The sequence below is a fragment of the Elephas maximus genome, chromosome 13 (assembly GCF_024166365.1).
Source record: "Elephas maximus indicus isolate mEleMax1 chromosome 13, mEleMax1 primary haplotype, whole genome shotgun sequence".
NCBI classification, from domain to species: domain Eukaryota; kingdom Metazoa; phylum Chordata; class Mammalia; order Proboscidea; family Elephantidae; genus Elephas; species Elephas maximus.
In genome coordinates, this window is record NC_064831.1 from 72,497,902 (window position 1) to 72,517,651 (window position 19,750).

Below are 19,750 nucleotides of genomic sequence, written 5' to 3' on the forward strand. Positions count from 1 at the left end.
GTGTGTAAACTAAGGACGCAAGGGAAAGATCAGTCCAAAGAACTAATGGAACACACTTACCACGACCTCCACTAGACTGAGTCCAGTACAACTAGATGGTGCCCACCTACCACCACTGACTGCTCTGACAGGGATCACAATACCGGGTCCCAGACAGAGCTGGAGAAAAATGTAGAACAAAATTCTAACTCAAAAAGAAAGACCAGACTTGCTGGCCTGACAGGGACTGGAGAAACCCTGAGAGTATGGCCCCCAGACATCCTTTCAGCTCAGTAATGAAGTCACTCCTGAGGTTCACCCTTCAGCCAAAGGATGGACAGACCCAGGGGCAAGGACTAGAAAGCAGGAGGGAATAGGAAAGCTGGTAATACAGAACCCAAGGTTGAGAAGGGAAAGTGTTGACATGTTGTGGGGTTGTTAACCAATGTCATAAAACAATACGAGTACTTTTTAATGAGAAAGTAGTTTGTTCTGTAAACCTTCATCTAAAGTACAATAAATAAAAAAAAAAATTGAATCTGTGTATGTGTGTGTGTGTGTAAATATATCTTTGTAAACGCAAAGAAAAATATCTGGGATGCTGCACATAATTTGTGTGTGGTCTCTATTTTCTCTGCAATGTAGGAAACTAGGTTTTCTGTTGAGACTGAGGGCAGCTGTTCCACATATTTTCCATTTGAAAAGAATGGGTCTGGCTTGAAATCATGTTGTGGAGAACAGGAAATGCAGCTGAGTCTACGTCGCAAACCTTATTGAAGAAGGCTCAAAATGGTAGCCAAGCCAACTGTCCAGATCACCCATTTTCTTCAGCAAGACTCAGGTTGGGGATGAGGAAGAAAGAGTCACTTACTGAGCATCTTCTATGACCCAGGCTCCTTAGGAGCTTCATGCTAAGCTAATTAAAAACTTCTCAACCTTAAATCCAAATGGATGATAATAACTCATTTTGCAGATTAGAAAGCTAAACTAGAGAGATTAGGAGGCCTAAGGTCACACAATAAGAAAGTGACAGAACTGCAAAGTCCCTGGTTAGTATGCCCTTGAGGCTCTGCTGGCTGGAGCACTGTCCTCTGGGATAGTGGAGCCACAAGATGGGAGGAGTCTGGTTTCTAAGTAACTTCATGGAGCAAAGCTCTTCCACCCCTAAAGCATCTACTAGCTCTGGCTTTATGCAAGAGAACAATAAACTCCCTTCTTATATAAAGCCCTTCATGTAAGTTTCATTCTCTGTTAAAATACTGTACCAATATCCTAATCAAAAGAATTCATAAACAGAGGTATAAAGCAGTTCGTCCAAAACATTGGGAAGATTTAATGTGTAAACCTAAACATATTAAAGGCAACGATAAATATTATAGTAAGCATATTGAAAGCAACAAGAAATTTCATTAGGCACATATAGGAGGAAAAGCATCTGTCTGCCCTCAAGATTACCCTTTGTTTTCCCTTTAGGATTGTCTCTCTCCATATGTTTATGTCCAAATAATCTGTAATCATAAATAGTACATATTACTTAATACTTTAGATGTATATTCTGAGGGTGACACCATAAGAAATCATAATTTAATCAGATCTGTCAGTTATGAGAGGTGGTAGAAATTTGAAATAATTCATTTTCGCAAGTCGTTTTCGTCACTGATGGAGGGAGGAGAGATTGTGTGGTGCCTCAGGGCAGGCCGGTACCTCCTTCTGTCATCGCAGTGGGAATCTGGGGCTGCAGAGTCGTGGTGCTGTTGACAGATCGGGTGACGCCGCTGCTGCATCCTCACGGCCTGACGCATGCAACGCCCAGGACACTGGAACAAAAGCAAAACGTGGCATCAAACCTGTGCAGGCTGTGTGCACCCAGGTCACACACTGAGGCAAGACGGCCCAAGACCGGTCACAGAGGGACCAGCCGTCCCCAGGGGCAGTCAGGGAGGGGCGAAGCCCAGGTCACACACTGAGGCAAGACGGCCAAAGACCGGTCACAGAGGGACCAGCCGTCCCCAGGGGCAGTCAGGGAGGGGCGGAGCACAGCCTGGGAACCAGACACCCCTCCCTCAGAGCCAGGAAGAACTGAATTCCCTCTTTTTCCTTTTCTCCTTTGAAACTTAAACTGCTTCTGTGCAAAAGGGAGAAAGGCAGGACAAATCTTGAGTTGGCAGGGTTTATGTCTGGAAGTAGAAGTTCCTGGGTGCTGCAAGTAGTTTACACGCTTAGCTGCTAACCAAAAGGTTACAGGTTCAAGTCTACCCAGAGTTGCCTCGGAAAAGAGGCCGGGCAATCCACTTCTGAAAAATCAGCCATTGAAAACTTTATGGAACACAGTTCTACGCTGACACACACGGTGTAGCCATGAATTGAAACAGACTTGGTAGCAACCGGTTACTGGTTAACTCCAGAAATGACTACACTTAAAACCAGAAGTGACCAAAAACTTTGGTTTTTCTGCTGTGAGCAAAAATGAAGGCTTGTGTGCTAAGGTGAGTTCAATTACATAAAAAAAGAAAACAAAATTGGTGGGTGGTTCTAAAATGTTTGTGTAGTCATTGTCTTTGCTATCTAGCGCTGCTATAACAGAAATGACATAAGAGGGTGCCTTTAACAAACAAAAATTTATTTTCTCATAGTTTAGGAGGCTAGAAGTCCCAATTCAGAGCTCTGGCTCTAGGGGAAAGCGTTCTCTCTCTGTCAGCTCTGGGGGAAGGTCCTTGTCTCTTCAGGTTGTTTACTGGCTCCTTGGAGATCTCCATGTGGCTTGGCATCAATCCTCCCTCATCTCTGCTTCTTTCCCTTGCTTGTTTAATCTTTTTTATACCTCAAAGGAGACTGACTTAAGACACACCCTATACTAATCTTATCTCATTAACAGGATTATAACCACAAGCATAGAAGTTAGGATTTACAACACATATTTTTGGGGCACACAATTCAATCCATAACAGTCATATAATACTCATCAATTTTTCTTATAATTTGTTTTTAGTTCTATACTTGAAAAAATCTTTCCCATCATGGTAGTTTCAAGGTTCATTCATGTTGTAACAAGTATCACTACCTCATTCCTTTTTTATTGCCAAAGAATATTCCATTGTATGGATATAACACATTTTATTTACCTATTCATCAGTTGATTGGCATTTGGGTTGTTTCTATGTTTGGGCTATTATGATAATACTTCTATTAATAGTGCACAAATTTTTGTGTGGACATATATTTTCATTTCTCTTGGGTATATACCTAGGAGCAGAATTGCTGGGTCACGTAGTAACTCTATGTTTAACTTTTTGAAGAAACGTCAAACGGTTTTTGAAAGAGGCTGAACCATTTACATCCCTACCAGCAGTGTATGAGTGTTACAATTTCTCCACATCCTCGCCAACATTTGTTATTATCTGTCTTTTTAATTATAGCCATGCCAGTGAGCAAATAATCCAAGAAACTGGACTATATGAAGAACACAGCATCCGGATTGGAGAAAGGCTCATAAACAACCTTCAGTATCCAGATGACACAACCTTGCTTGCTGAAAGTGAAGAGGACTAGAAGCACTTACTGCAGAAGATCAAAGACTACAGCCTTCAGTATGGATGACACCTCAGTATAAAGAAAACAAAAATCCTCTCTCTCTCTCACACACATACACACACACACACAAAACAACCAAAAACCAAACCCATTGCCGTCAAGTTGATTCTGACTCATCGCGACCCTAAAGGACAGAGAACTGCCCCTTAGGGTTTCCAAGGAAACGCCTGGTGGATTCGAACTGCTGATCTTTTGGTTAGCAGCCGTAGCTCTTTACCATTACGCCACCAGGGTTTCTGAAAAATCCTTACAACTGAACCGATAAGCAACATCATGATAAATGGAGAAAAGATTGAAGTTGTCAAGGATTTCATTTCACTTAGATCCACAATCAACGTGCATGGAAGCAGCAGTCAAGAAATCAAATGATGTATTGCATTGGGCAAATCTGTTCTAAAAGACCTCTTTAAAGTGTTAAAAAGCAAAGATGTCTCTTTAAGGACTAAGGTGCATCTCACCCAAACCATGGTATTTTCAATCACCTTATATGCATGCAAAAGCTAGACAATGAATAAGGAAGACCAAAGAAGAATTGATGTCTTTGAATTATGGTGTTGGCAAAGAATATTGAATGTACCACAGACTGCCAGAAGAGCAAACAAATCTGTCTTGGAAGAAGTATAGCCAGAAAGCTCCTTAGAAGCAAGGATGGCAAGACTTTGTGTCACGTACAGTAGACATATTACCAGAAGGGACCAGTCCCTGGAAAAGGATATCGTGCTTGATACAGTAAAAGGTCCACAAAAAAAGAGGAAGACCCTCAAGGCGATGGATTGACACAGTGACTGCAACAATGGGCTCAAAGATAGCAACAATTGTGAGGATGACACAGCACCAGGCAGTGTTTCATTCTGTTGTACACAGTGTCAATGTGAGCTGAAACTAATTCAATGGCACCTACAACAACAAATGGCAGTGGATGTAAAATGGTATTTCATTATGATTTTGATTTACATTTGCTTGATGGCTAATGATGAAAGCGTTTTTTCATATGCTTGTTGGCTATTTGTATATATTTTTTTCACAAAATGTCTATTCAGATCTTTTGACAATTTTTTAAATTGGATTATCTGTGTTTTTATTATTGAGTTGGAAGTGTTCTTTATATATTCTGTATACATGTTTCTTATCAGATACATGATTTACAAATATTTTCTCCCATTCTGTGGGTTGTCTTTTCACTTTCTTGATGGTATCCTTTGCATTACAAAATTTTTTAATTTTTATGAAGTTCAGTCTAAGTTCAATCTTTCTGGACTTTGTTGTTTTTGTTGTTGCTTGTGTTTTTGGTGTCATATCTAAGAAACCATTGCCTAACCCAAAGTCACAAAGATTTATGCCTTTGATGTCCTCTAAGAATTTTACAGACAATTTTAGCTCTCAAGTTATTTAAGTCTTTGATACATTTTGAGTTAATTTATATATATGGTATGAGGTAGGGGTCCAGTTTCATTGTTTTGCTTGTGGGTACTCAGTTGTCCCAGCACCATTTGTTGAAAAGGTTATTCTTTCCCAATTGAATGGTCTTGGTGGTCCTATAGAAAATCAGTTGACATAGGCATATGAGCTTATTTCTAGACCCTTAGTTCTATTCCACTGATCTACATGTCTACCTTATGCTAGTACTACATTGTCTTAATTACTGTAATAATTTTTAAATTGGGAAGTGTGAGTCTTCCAACCTAGTTCCCTTTTAAATATTGTTTTGGCTATCCTGGGTCCTTTGTACTTCCATATAAATTTTAGGATCAGCTTTGAAACTTCTACAAAGACGCCAACTGAGATTTTGACAGGGATTGCATTGAATCGGCAGGTCAATTTGGGGAGTGCTGCCATCTTATTTACATCTTCTTTAATTTCCTTCAACAATGTTTGTAATTTTATATCCTCTATTTTTAAAACCATTATTTTCCCTGTGATTAACTTGTCTTCGAACTTTAACGCATTTCACGTGCCCTAATTCTACTCCATGACCCATGTCTCTTCCTGCAGCATTTCACTTATGACACATGCTCTGACACACTTCCAATAATTTCTGTTTTTCTAAAAATTTCTTATTCTCATTTATTTGTTCTCCAATATGAATGTCAGAAGTGTCTTGTCAAGTTCAACAAAGAAGTTCTACTGAGATTTTAATTGGCATTCTATTACATGTATCAATTTATTTAAGGGAATGGACATCTTTAGAGCACTGAGATTTTCCATTTGTGAATACAGCAGGTCATTTGTTTAAATAACCTTTCCTCTGTGTATTTCAACAATGTGTTATATTTTTTCTTATGGGTTCCTACACATTTCTTTAAAAATTTTACCTAAGTGTTTTTTATTATGATATTACTTAAGGTAGCATTTGGGATATGAGTTCCGAGATTCTTGTGCAGATATCTCTAATGTTCTCCTTTTCTTGAAGGCTGCCTATTGCCACAAACCAGTCTATCTTAGAGCTTCTGTTATTGAGCTGCTATATTCAAAGGTCCCGAACCGGCTTCACCTTTGTATCTAAAGACAGAAACTCTAGCATTTCCAAAAGTAAACCTTGAGTTCAGAGACATATATTCATTTTAGAGACCAACCAGATTTTTTCCAAAATTAAAATAAATGTTTATTAGAAACAAGGTGATGATTATACAATTGACAACACACTGGATTTGTCAGCTTTACCTGGGTCCCTGGTTCAACGACCCACTGAACACACAGATGACTGGAACATGGTTTTCTCCCCAGAGGCCGGTCTTTGGTGGCACATGCTCTTGGAGATACCACCTGCACAGTTCCATTGGCTTTTGTCCGTTTGCATGTTACTTGCCGACTGCGGAATCCCTCACCGCAAGACACAGAGCACTCTGACCACGCACTTGTCAACCACCTAGGAACAAAAACTACAAGACCTTAGTAAGGACTGGCACGTCAGATCTTACAGGAAGTCTCTTCGAAAGGCCAAGTTGATCCTAACACGGTGGCTATTTCAAGGCTGTTACGTGTCTCTGTGGGAATTGGCAGCAGAATAGACAACTCCTAGCCTTATTCTCAGGTTTTCTTTTACTCAGATGAACAACAGAGTCACCATGACAAGACAACCAATATAGGGATGGGATAGAGCTATCTGCAAGTTTATGAAGAGCTGGCCCTTGTGTGGCTCCAGAGGATGGAGCTAGGACAAAATTCGGTGGAAACTTAAAAAAGGTGATTTTAATTTCTTGAAACCAAAGAGAAAAAAACATTTTTTTAGGCACCTATGTGTGGAAGACCCAGATTTGATTCCCAGCCAATTCACCTGAAGCTACATCTGTCAGTGGAGGCTAGCATGTTGCTAAGATGCTGAACAGGTTTCAACAGAGCTTCCAAACTAAGACAGACTAGGAAGAAAGGCCTGGTGATCTATTTCCAAAATGCCAATCAATGAAAGCCCTATGGTTCACAACAGTCCAATCCCATCGTGTGTGGGGTGCCATGAGTCAAGCGCCGACTCGACAGCAGCTAACAACAACAATGTATTGTTCACTCTGCAAGATACATGTTATCTCATGTAATTCTCATGTTATTTCCATTCTTGTAAGGAAGAAATGGATGTCCAGGAGGTAAATAACTTGACTGTGGTCACATAACTAATGTGTAACAGAGCTGGGATTTGATTCTAGGTATATCTGACTCTAAGGTTTGTGGTTTAATGATTATAGGAGTGTGAACTTGGAACTGGGCACCTTAAGAGATATTAGGCTGTCTGCTATTGAAGATGTTTAAACTGCAGCTAGAGTACTGCAGAGCACAGAATTCTAATTTGAGGTCTATTCTATGGTTATCCAAGCTGTCCGTGCAGTAGGATAGGAAAAGAATTATACCTTTATTGTCATTAAGCTTTAACTAAACTTTACTATTTCCCTCAATTATAAATGTAGGCCACAAACTATTGTAATTTTAGTAGTACCTGTAATTTTGTCACCAATAGAAACCATAGATATTTTCGCATGACATTACAGTGGTGGCAGGTATCTCAAAATACAATCTGTATTCTCCACTATTTCAAATTAAATTTCCACTAAAACAAACAAAAAAAACCAAACCCATTGCTGTCGAGTCAATTCTGACTCATAGCAACCCTATAGGACAGACTAGAACTGCTCCACGGGGTTTCCAAGGAGCACCTGGCGGATTCAAACTGCCGACCTTTTGGTCAGCAGCCGTAGCTCTTACCCGCTACGCCACCAGGGTTTCCAAATTTCCACTAGATCCCGTTATTTAGTGTGTTCGTACAGAAGCATTCCTATTACTATATTTTGCATTTCTAATATTTCAGTAATTGTACTTTAATATATTCAGTTTTCCTTGTAATCAAATGTATTGTGTTTTATATATTTAAAAATCTTATCTAGGGAAGGGATCCATAGGTTTCTTCAGACTACCAGAGTGGTCCATGGCAAAAAAATGTTAAGGATCCCTAGTGTAGAGAGGGAGATGGGGTTAGATGACCTCTATGGCCTTTGCTAGGTATGAAAATGTATGACTCTGTTCATTCTAGGAGTGTACAAATACTTGAGAATATTTAATAAACAGGGCTGTTAATAAATTCCCCAAATGGATTTTACTTGGTGACAGCCAGGAATTGACATAAAGCAGCTTTCTTGAATCAATTTTACCCTAGTTATTGTAGGATTAGGGAGCCCTGGTGGCACAATGGTTAAGTGTTTGGTTGCTAACCGAAAGGTTGGCAGGTCAAACCCACCCAGCAGCTTCATGGAAGAAGGACCTAGTGATCCGCTCCAGTAAAGATTACAGTCTAGAAAACCCTATGGACAAGTTCTATTCTGTTACATGGGGTCATTATGAGTCTAAATCAACTTGATGGTACCTAACAACAACAACAATTTTGTAGGATCAGTTTGCTGTTTCCTGAGGGTGATTTTTAGCATGAGAGTTTCCTTGGAAGAATGACAATGGGCACTGGTGGACATGTCAGTCACAGTGCCTACAATATCCATAGCCTTCCAACAACTGTTTTGTTTGGCATTGTGGCCCTGTCTCACATTCTCCTCCATGGCACAGATAATTGAATCTAGTGTGGACATTTTCACAAGAGCAGTGAGCTGTATGCTTCCATTTTCACATCAGTGAAATGGGGTTTTGTCCACCTTTTTTATCCCCAGAGACAAAAATCGTACCTAGCACCTAGCAGGTGATCAGTAAATATCTGTAAGTATCTATCTCATAGGTCTGTGCTCAATAATTGCTACTATTATTTATTGATTATTTTTGCTGTGGACCGTGCTGCAATCTGGCCAATTATGTATTAGGGTCTATGTTATTAAATTGTTCATTCTAAAAATATTTTGGGAGTGCGTATGAAGGCATTGAAAATGTGCTAAGTGCTGAGAATAGAGTGTTGAGCAAGGCAGCCAAAAGTTTGCTCTTATTGAATTTATAGTCTTGTGGAGGATCAAGGTAGGCAGATAGTGGTAAGAGCTATGAAGAAAAACAATAAGGAAATATAAAAATATAGAGCACCAGAAAAACCAGTTGCTGTTGAGTTGACACTGACTCATGGTGACCCCATGTGTGTAAGAGTAGAGCTGTGCTCCAGAGGGTTTTCAATGGCCGATTTTTCAGAAGTAGATTGCCAGACCTTTCTTCTGAGTCACCTCCAGGTGGACTTAAACCTCCAATCTTTTTGTTATCAGCCAAGTGGGTGGTATAAGTGGTCAACACACTTAGCTGTTAACTGAATTTGTGTTTTAAGAGATAGTTCTGTTTATAGAGTGGAGAACGTGTTAAAGGAGGAAGACAAGTATTAGGAGGCTACTGGAATATTCCATGTGAGAAATGATGGTGGGCTGGACTCTGGCGGTGGCAGTGAAGACTGAAAAAAGTAGATGGAAGTGAGAGAAAGAGGAGAGTCTAGGATGCATTCACTGAGGTCTGGAACACTGGAAACAGATCAGTTTGGTGGAGATCATGAGTTCTGATTTTACACATGTTTTGTATACTGATTTGTAGGCTCTTACTACATAAAAAGATCATTAATGCTTTTTTCTATGGTGCGGCCTAGGTAACTATGTTTTTAACAAGTGCCTCTGATGATTCTGACCCACTGCATTGTCTCCTAGGTAAACCCATGAGTTCAGCCTCTCGACATTCTCAAGATAAGACGGTGGTATTTCAATGGTAAAATTCTTGCCTCTCTGAGATGAGAAGGCAGAGGGGGATAGGAGCTGATTGAATAGACATGGGAAATACAGGGTGGAGAGGAGGAGTATATGCTGTCACGTTATAGGGAGAGCAACTAGCGTCACATAACAATATGTGTGTAAGTTTTTGTATGAGAAACTGACATGAATTGTAAACTTTCACTTCAAGCACAACAAAAACAACAAAATTCTTGCCTCCTATGCAGGACACATAGGTCTGATTTTTCCGTCAGTGCACCTCAGCACAGACATCACTTGTCTGTCTGCCAATGGCTGTTTGAGTGTTGCTATGATGCTGAACAGGTTTTAATGGGGCTTCCAGACTAAGGTGTGCTAGAAACAAAGGCCTGGAGACCTACTTCTGAAAATCAGCCAATGAAACAATGGTCTGATCTGCAGCCGATCATGGGGATGGTACAGGGCCAGGCAGCATTTAGTTCCATTGCCATGAGTAGGGCCAACTTGACAACAGCTGACAACAGTGCTCTCAAGAAGCTGATGGCACCGTGAGTATAGGAAGCAGATTCGAGCAGCAATTAAGAGCAGAGGCTCTCAGATCAGACTTGGGTTCTGGCCCTTGTAACTGTGTGACCTAGGAGGGTTTTTCCCAACAGTTAAATAAGAAGATAACAAGGTCTGCCTCATGCGTTATCGTGAAGTGATCCTTTAAATAGCTTAGCAGAATGACCGTGTTAAATAAATCTTAGCTTATTTTATTATTAGGTCCAAATTAGGACATGTTTTAAAACAAGCAAAAACTTGGTAATGATATAAGAAGAGTGACTACACGTACCTCGCAGGGCAGTCCCGGATGTTACAGGGCTGAAATCCAGCCAGTGGCTTCTGGAGGGGATCACAGAGGGCCTCACTCACTTCCTGCCCATTGGTCATCACACAGCGGAGTCTCTGAATGCTGGTTCCCAAGTGGCCACAGGTAGCAGAACAATGTGTCCAGTTACCAGGCTCCCAAAAAGGCACTACAGAAAGAAATGAAATGTCATGACAGCCCTGGATGAGAAATGGTGATGGGCTGGAGAAGACATGGCCAAAGACCACCAGGAGCTGTCTTCTGGTGAGCTGCCTGTCCGGTTCCTTAAATAGTACATAGAGAGAAATCTGTCTCATGGTGCAAGGGGGTTCTTTAAATCTCATTTTCCCTCAACTCACTTATTATAATAACTGGTGGGAAAGGCAGCCAAAATGGGGCCCTGGACCACAGCCTGGGAAGAGGGGCTATTGTAGGCCAGCGAGATCTGCCAGAAGAATCCCTAAGAGAAGGAGTTACTCTAAGCGGCGGGCTGCCTCCTCAGCACTTTCCAAGCAGAGCCAAGAAGACAAGAGAAGAGGGCCTCTCCAAGGGGTGTTCCAAAGGCCTCTGAGTCTGCAACGTGGACAGGTGGAGAAATGAAAGATGATATAGTCAGAGCAACAGGATCAGGCATTAAGCCGTGATGTTAAAGGTGCATTTCCATTCAATCCATTCTTTTCCATTAATTCTTAATCTAAACTTCAGATTAGTCCTGAAATTGCATAAGTAATTTGTCATGGAGACATCTGGAAAGATAAAAATGGGAGTTTCCTTTAGAAAAGCAGAGGCTGACCACCTCCAGTAATTACAGCTTTTTGACTCTCATTCTCAGTCCAAATGCCTTTTTCCTTCCCTCTGACACTTAGTAAGAGATGAGGTAGGACATGATGATGACAGATTTGTGTGTGATCACAGAAGGTGCCAGATTTTCCTATAATAATCATAAGTAAATGATAGCTACCAGCTGTGTCCACAGCTTCCTCACAGAGCAGAGTGATTCCTTTAACTTCCAGCTTTCCAGCTTTTCCTTCTGATTTTTGAATTTTTGTCTTAATGTTACACATGCCTCATTTGCAAAGCAGCACAGAAAAAATGTATTTTTAGTTGAGCTCTCAGGATTCCACTTTATTTAAAAATATATAGATATTTAAAATAAAAATAGCTAAGTTTATTAGGACCCTCCCAGGTGATAGGTACTAGGTCAGATACTTTATAATCAATCTTTCATTTAATCCTTATTGCCACTTGTGAATTAGATATTTTTATTTGCAGAGGTGGAAACTGAAGGAAGCAAAGTAAGTTGCACAAGGTCCTTCCTGTATTAGTTGGGTTGGAACCTACGTGTGATTGACTCCAAGTCTAATTCCTTCTACTACGCCACATTTCACAAAGATATTGACAGTTCAGGACAGGGCATGTGTATAATTCTTTCTATTTTTTTAATTGAGGCATAATTCCTATACAGTAAGGTACTCAGATCTCAGGTGTAGAATGTGAAGAGTTTTCAACATTATACGTACTTGTGTAACCATGGACTATCGACTAGGAATAAGGATCTGGTAATCTACTTCTTAAAAAATTGGCCAGTGAAAACATTATGAATAGCAGTGGAATGATGTCTCATATAGTGCTGGAAGATGAGCCCCTCAGGTTGGAAGGCACTCAAAATACAACTGGGTAAGAGCTGCCTTCTTAAGGTAGAGTGGACCTCAATGACACAGATGAAGAAAAGGTTTCAGGATCTTCATTTCCTGATGTGGCACGACTCAAAATGAGAAGAAACAGCAGCAAACATCCATTAATAATAGGAACATGGAATGTACAACGTATGAATCTAGGAGCACTGGAAGTTGTCAAAAATAAAATGGAACACATAAAGATTGATATCCTAGGCATTAGTGAGCTGAATTAGACTAGTCTTGGCCTTTTGAACTGGATAATCATGGTCTTCTATGCCAGGAATGACAAATTTAAAAGAAAAAGCATCACACTCATTGTCAAAAAGAACATTTCAAGATCTATCCTGAAGTACAGCTACCTAGCCAACTGACTGGAAAAGATCCGTATTTGTACCCATTCCAAAGAAAAGAGATCCAACGGAATGCAGAAATAATCGAACAATAACATTAATACCACACACAAGTAAAATTTTGCTGAAGATCATTCAGAAGCAGTTGCAGCAATACATAGACACGGAACAGCCAGAAATTCAAGCCAGATTCAGAAGAGGATGTAGGACAAGGGATACCATTGCTGACATCAGATGGTCTGTTGCACATAGGGTCGCTATGAGTCAGAACTGACTTGACGGCACCTAACAACAACAACCAGGAAGACCAGTTCATGTGACTATTACTGAGATTTACCCACCAACCACCAATGTCAAAGATGAAGAAACTGAACATTTTGACCAACTTCTGCAGTCTGCAATTATCGAACATGCAATCAAGATGCACTGATAATTACTGGCAATTGGAATGAGAAAGTTGGAAACAAAGACAGGTCGGCAGGTTGAAAATATGGTCTTGATGAGAGAAACAATGCCAGAGGTTGCACAACAGAATTTTGCAAGACCAACTACTTATTCATTGGAAATAGCTTTTTCAACAACATAAATGGCGACTATACACATGGGCTGTGCTAGATGGAATACCAAGAAAAAAACCTCTTGCCATTGAGTTGATTCTGACCCACAGCGACCCTACAGGACAGAGTAGAATTGCCCCACAGAGTTTCCAAGGAGCACCTGGTGGATTCGAACTGCTGACCTTTTGGTTAGCAGCTGTAGCACTTAACTACTACATCACCAGTGTTTCTAAGCCTACAGCACCTGGTATTGCTAGGCAGTCTCCCATCCAAGTAGTAAACAGGCTCAACCCTGCTTAGCTTCTGAAATCAGATGAAATCGGGTGCATTCAGGATGGTATGGCCGTAGACGGATGGAAAACACAGAAATAAAATTGACTGCATAAGTGCAAAAAGACAAAGGAGAAGCTCAATATCATTGGTCATAACAAGGCCAGAAGCCAACGGCAGAATAAACCATCAATTGCTCATATGCGAGTTCAAGTTGAAGCTGAAGAAAATTAAAACAAGTCCACAAAAGCCAAAGTATGACCTTGAGTATATCTAACCTAAATTATAGAACAAGAGGCAGTCATTAGAACAGAACAAGGGGATGCTGCGTAGTTTAAAATCAAGAAAGGTGTGCATCAGGGTTATATCCTTTCACCATACTTACTCAATCTGTATGCTGAGCAAATAATCTGAAAAACTGGACTATATGAAGAAAGAACACGGCATCAGGATTGGAGGAAGACTCACTAACAACCCACACTATGCAGATGACACAACCTAGCTTGCTGAATGTGAAGAGGACTTGAAGCACTTACTGATGAAGATCGAAGACTACAGCCTTCAGTACAGATTACACCTCAACATAAAGAAAACAAAAATCCTTACAACCAGACCAATAAGCAACATCGTGATAAAGGAAGAAAATATTGAAGTTGTCAAAGATTTCATTTTACTTGGATCCACAATCAACGCCCATGGAAGCAGCAGTCAAGAAATCAAATGATGTATTGCATTGGGAAAATCTGCTGCAAAAGACCTCTTTCAAATATTAAAAAGCAAAGATACCACTTTGAGTTCTAAGGTGCACCTGACCCAAGCCATGGTATTTTCAGTCGCCTCATATGCATGTGAAAGCTGGACAACAATCAAGAAAGACTGAAGAAGAATTGATGCCTTTGAATTATGGTGTTGGCAAAGAATATTGAATATACTACGGACTGCCAGAAGAATGAAGTAATCTGTCTTGGAAGAAGTATAGCCAGAATACCCCTTAGAAGCAAGGATTGGGAGACTTCATCTCATGTACTTTGGACATACTATCAGGAGGGACCAGTCCCTGGAGAAGGACATCATGCTTGGTAGAGTAAAGGGTCAGCCCAAAAGAGGAAGACCCTCATCAAGATGGATTGACACACTGGCTGCAACAATGGACTCAAACATAGCAAGGATGGTTAGGATGGCGCAGGACCAGGCAGTGTTTCGTTCTGTTGTACATAAGGCTATGCATAGGAATCAACTCAATGGCACCTAACAATAACAACAATGTAACAATGAATCCAAGCAAGATACAGAACATTCTTATCACCCCCAAAAGTTTCTTCCTGCTTCTTCCTCAGCAATTCCCTCCCTTTCCAGGCAACCACTTCCTCATTTCTATCAGTACACATTAGTTTTGCCTGTTCTTGACCTTCACATGATAGGTACTCTTTTGTGTTTGACTTCTTTTGCTTAACATATTTTTTTTGAGATTCATCCATATTGTTGTGCTTATCAGTGGTTCATTTTCTTTTATTTCTGAATAAGATTCCATTGTGTGAATATACCACATTCTATCAAAGGCAATTATGAGTAAGGCCACTGTGAACATTCTTTTCCAAATCTTTTTGTAGACATGTTCTCATTTTTCTGGGTCAAAGGGTAGGTGCAGGTTTAACTCAATTAGAAAATGTCAAATATTTTCCATAGTGGTTGTACCATTTTACACACTCACCAGCAATGGATGAGAGTTTCAGTTGCTTTACGTTCTTGCCTAAATTTGGTATTGTTGGTCTTTTGTTTTCAGCTATTCTAATAAAAACAAAAGTTGCCATCAAGGTGAATCCAACTCATGATGACCTCCATGTGCGTCAGAGTAGATCTTTGTTCCACAAGGGTTTTCAATGGCTGGTTTTTTGGAATTAGATTCACCAGGCCTTTCTTCCAAGGTGCCTCTGGATGGACATAACCACAAACCTTCTAGTTAGCAGCAGAGTGCATTAATCGTTTGCACCACACAGGGGCTACTCAACTATTCTGGTGGATATGACATAGCATCTCTTTGTGGTTTTAATCTCCATTTCCCTGACGCCTAAATATGTTGAGCATCTTTTTATTAGCCTATTAGCAAATTGTATACCTTATTTTCTGAAATGTGCGTTGGCATTTTTTGCCCATCTTCGGGAGGGTGGGGTGTGAAGTGACAGGAGTTTGAGTTATTTGTCTTTTTATTGTTAACTTGTAGTTGTTCTTTATATATTCTGAATATAAGTTCTTTGTACTGCCAATAATTTCCCAGTCTGTGGCTTGTTTTTTCATATTCTTACTGATATCTTTTGATGAGAATTCTTTTTTTAAAATTGTGCTTTAAGTGAAAGTTTACAATTCAAGTCAGTTTCTCATACAAAAAACTTATACACACATTGTTATGTGACCTAGATGCTCTCCCTACAATGTGGCAGCACACTCCTTCTCTCCATCCTGTATTTCCCGTGTCCATTCAACCAGCTCCTGTCCCCCTCTGCCTTATCATCTCGCCTCCAGACAGGAGCTGCCCACATAGTCTCATGTGTCTACTTGAGCTAAGAAGCACACTCCTCACCAGTATTATTTCATGTCTTACAGTCCAGTCTAATCTTTGTCTGAAAAGTTAGCTTTGGGAATGGGTCCAGTTTTGGGCTAACAGAGAGTCTGCGGACCACGACCTCTGGGGTCCCTCCAGTGTGAGTCACACCATTTAGTCTGGTCTTTTTACTAGAATTTGAGGTCTTCATTCCACTTTTCTCCTGCTCCAACAGGGACTCTCTGTTGTGTTCCCTGTCAGGGCAGTCATTGGTGGCAGCTGGGCACCATCTAGTTCTTCCAGTCTCATGCTGATAGAGTCTCTGGCTTATGTGGACCTTTCTGCCTCTTGGGCTCATATTCTCCTGTGTCTTTGGTGTTCTTCATTCTCCTTTGTGATAAGCAGAAATTTTTAATTCTGATGAAGTTCAATTTGACAACTTTTTCTTCGTCAAATTGGTGATTTTTGACAGAAATGCACTTAAAAAGAAAATCATATCATTTATTCACTCCCATAAGACTCCCCAGTGGCTTCCCAATTCTTTAGGAAGAAACTCTAGAGTCTTCACCTTGACCCACAGAGCTCTGTATGATTTGGCCTCCATAACTCTGCAACCTCAACTCATCCTCCTTTCCTTCTCCCTCACTATCCCAGTCTCATGAATCTTCTTTGTGTTCCTTGACCACACTAAGTTTGTTCCCACTTTACAATCTTTGCACTTGGCTATTCCCTCTACCTGTAATCTCCGGGTGGTGTAAGCAGTTAACGTGCTTGGCTGCTAACTGAAAGGTTGGAGATTTGAATCAACCCAGAGGTGCCTCAGAAGAAAGGTCTGGTGATCTACCTTCCAAAACTCTGCCATTTAAACCCTATAGAGCACATGGGTTTAGAGCACAGTTCTACCCTGACACACACAGGGTCATCATGAGTCAGAATCCATGGCAACTGGTTTACTCCCCTTGGCAGAAATGCTCCTTCATCACCTTTCTGCACCGATGGTTCCATCGTATCGTTTAGGTCTGAGCTTAGACATCACATCCTCAGAAGGCCCTTCCTGACCACATTTACCCCCTATCTTATCACCTTATTTTGTTTTCTTCGTAGCACTTACCATAGAGAAATATCTTACATATTTACCTGTTTATTGTTCATTTATTTTATTAGAATCCCAGTTCCAGCTAGGACAGGCCATGTTATATATTAAGCGGTCAATAAATATTTGTTAAATCAGTAAATGAGTCTTTTGAAATACTTAGGTAAGGAGCCATGTAGTGTGTATGTGTGTGTGTAGTGTGTATGTGTGTGTGCTGTGTATGTGTGTGTGTAGTGTGTGTGTGTGAGAGAGAGAGAGGTGGTAGAAGAATCTAAGTAGTCCCAATAAACCAAATCTATAAACATGCCAAAGGCCTCACCTGCACCAGCAGCTTCAGCTTCCTGAATATCCTTTTTTTTTTTTTAATTGATTGATTTGAGGTAGTTCTTCTGATCTTCGTGTTCCATGCCACAGGGGACTTCTCTCTGCCTTTGTATATCCTGCTTTCTCTGCCTGTGATGTCCTTCTTTCTCTTCCCAGAATGAACATCATGACCTAAGTGAAAACTTATCTGACTTCCCCAGAGAGAGGTGGGGCCCCTCCTCAGTGCTACCATTGTACTTTGGCCATCCTTCTATTATGGCACTTGTCACGCCACATCAAAATATCTGTTTACATGACTGTCTCCCTCTTTGGACTGTGAGCTTCTCAAGGTCTAGGTCACCTCTGTATCACCAGCTTTGAAGAGAATAGGTACTGGACAAATATTTGTTACATACTGAATGAATAAGTAATAGTGGATATAACCATGGTAGTATTATGTCTGAAAGAGGAGAAGAATTATACTATGTAAGTTCCCTTAGATCATAAGTAACATGTGCTGGATTTTTGACTCAATCCTTCTATACTTTCCCATGTGTCTCAAGAGCTGAAAGCCGAGGAACTACTTTTCCTAGAATCCCTACCTGCAGAGTTCTGGAATATATTCTGCCAATGAGAGGATTAATGCCAATGAGAATATCGGCTCAGGATTTAAAAGGTGGAAATAATGCAGAATATTGTTCCTGTACAGTAGAGAGAGGAGTCCCTCAGTGATACAAACAGTTAAGGTCTTGACTACTAGCTGTAAGGTTGGTGGTTCAAACCTACCCAGTGGCTTCTCAGAAGACAGGCCTGTTGATCTGCTTCTGAAAGGTCACAGCTTTGAAAACTCTGTGGAGCAGTTCTACTTTGCACACATGGGGTCCCCATGAGTCATAACCAACTTGACAGCAACTAAAAACAACACGGTAGATAGAATCTAGTACAAGGTTTAACGGTAGCTTCTGTGTGTGTGTGTCCTTCTGTGACTTACTCATTTGGAGCTACAGGGAACTGATATCATCAGCAATGGTTTCTAATGATTCTAGCATTTCTGATTTTCTAAACACTACCTACTCTAAGTCGGAATCGACTCGATGGCAGCAGGTTTGGTTTTTTTTTTTGGTTACCTTGCTCCTTTTAAAGCATTTTACAAACTAGGAATACTTAGGTTAGGTTCTCCTAACCAATCAGGGAGTACCGACGTTATACTGATAATAAAAGGCAATAATAATGAAAACTAAAAAAAGAAAAAGAGGTATGTTCAGAACTGACTTATGACAAAGTCATTGGAACAGAACCCCATCGTAAGTCGGGGACTACCTGTACAACAATGTGGTATGTGTGGACAAATTTTGTGAAAAGAGAAAGATGAATTAATCCCAGAATTCTAAGCAAACCATCCTTCTGTAATATTTACCAACTTGGCAACAGCTTTGAAATTGGAAAACCAGTATCTGCATTATCACAAATAACGATGCGTATCTGGGATACGAGGCTTTCTCAGGAGTGAATTTTTCTCAAAAATGTTTCAATATGGAAGGAACAAGTTGAACCACAGAACACTGAGGGGTATAAGAAAAGCTGGCCCAATGCCTAGGAATAATTTTACTTATTGGAAAGTGTTAAAACATGGAGGGTCTTTTAGTTAAATCTTTTTCCTTACACAGTCCTCACAAACGGCCAATCCCTAAAAAAGTCTAAATCCCAGACCTTGAGGCGAGGCTTCTCCTGGTGTGTCACTCATGTTGGGTCCGGTGTTGGATGCCAAGAGCACGTGCTTTTTATGTCCCTTGGGAAAGACAATTTTATTGTCTGGCCATCTTTGTTCTGAGAAAAAAGAATAATAACACTTGCTTACCAATTAAAAATTATCTAATTCTTGCTCAAGCTTGGGTACTCTCAAAGGCAACTATTAGGAAATTATGCCTTTCCAATAAAATGTTCTATCCCTGAACGCTCAGGCTCACACAGGTCTGGGAGGTCTGTGTGGGTATGGAAGTGAGGAGTGTCATAGGAGTTTAGTTAGTTAGTAACTGTGCTGACATGTGGCGTCTCTGTATGTTTCCAGGGTTTAGAGCCTGGCTAATAGGGTGGGAAAAAATATAGTCATCAGAATCCCAAGGAGGGGATGGAGGAAGCAGATTGGTCTGACAGAGCTCTTCCCTTCAACAGGAGGAGTGATATTTCATAGGGGTCTCACTCACATGGTGAGGATCACAGGCATTTAGGGAAGTTGTGAAATTTGATCATATAAGCCACAAGACGGTAGAGGGATGCTGTGTATTGCATGATGTAAGACATTCTTGATTCCTCAGTGAAATTACCAAGTCCGTGAGATGGTTGGCTGGAGAGGATTTCTCAAAGAAGGAATGCACAGGACAAAACTAAGAAAGCCACGAAGA

At 40.5% G+C, this 19,750-nt stretch overlaps 1 protein-coding gene and 1 pseudogene across 2 annotated transcripts in view; both read right to left on the reverse strand.

Annotated features, from left to right (window-relative positions):
- ADAMTSL3 (ADAMTS like 3) overlaps window positions 1-19,750 on the reverse strand; it is a 419,630-nt gene that overhangs the window by 6,054 nt on the left and 393,826 nt on the right. For both annotated transcript variants that reach the window (XM_049906188.1, XM_049852500.1), the window contains exons 25-28: window positions 19,059-19,175; window positions 10,543-10,726; window positions 6,232-6,436; window positions 1,684-1,796 (exon numbers count right to left, since the gene is read on the reverse strand). In XM_049906188.1, the coding sequence (XP_049762145.1) occupies window positions 1,684-1,796; window positions 6,232-6,436; window positions 10,543-10,726; window positions 19,059-19,175 (619 nt within the window). The remainder of the gene's footprint in view (window positions 1-1,683; window positions 1,797-6,231; window positions 6,437-10,542; window positions 10,727-19,058; window positions 19,176-19,750) is intronic.
- LOC126057366 (uncharacterized) lies at window positions 13,376-13,494 on the reverse strand (annotated as a pseudogene).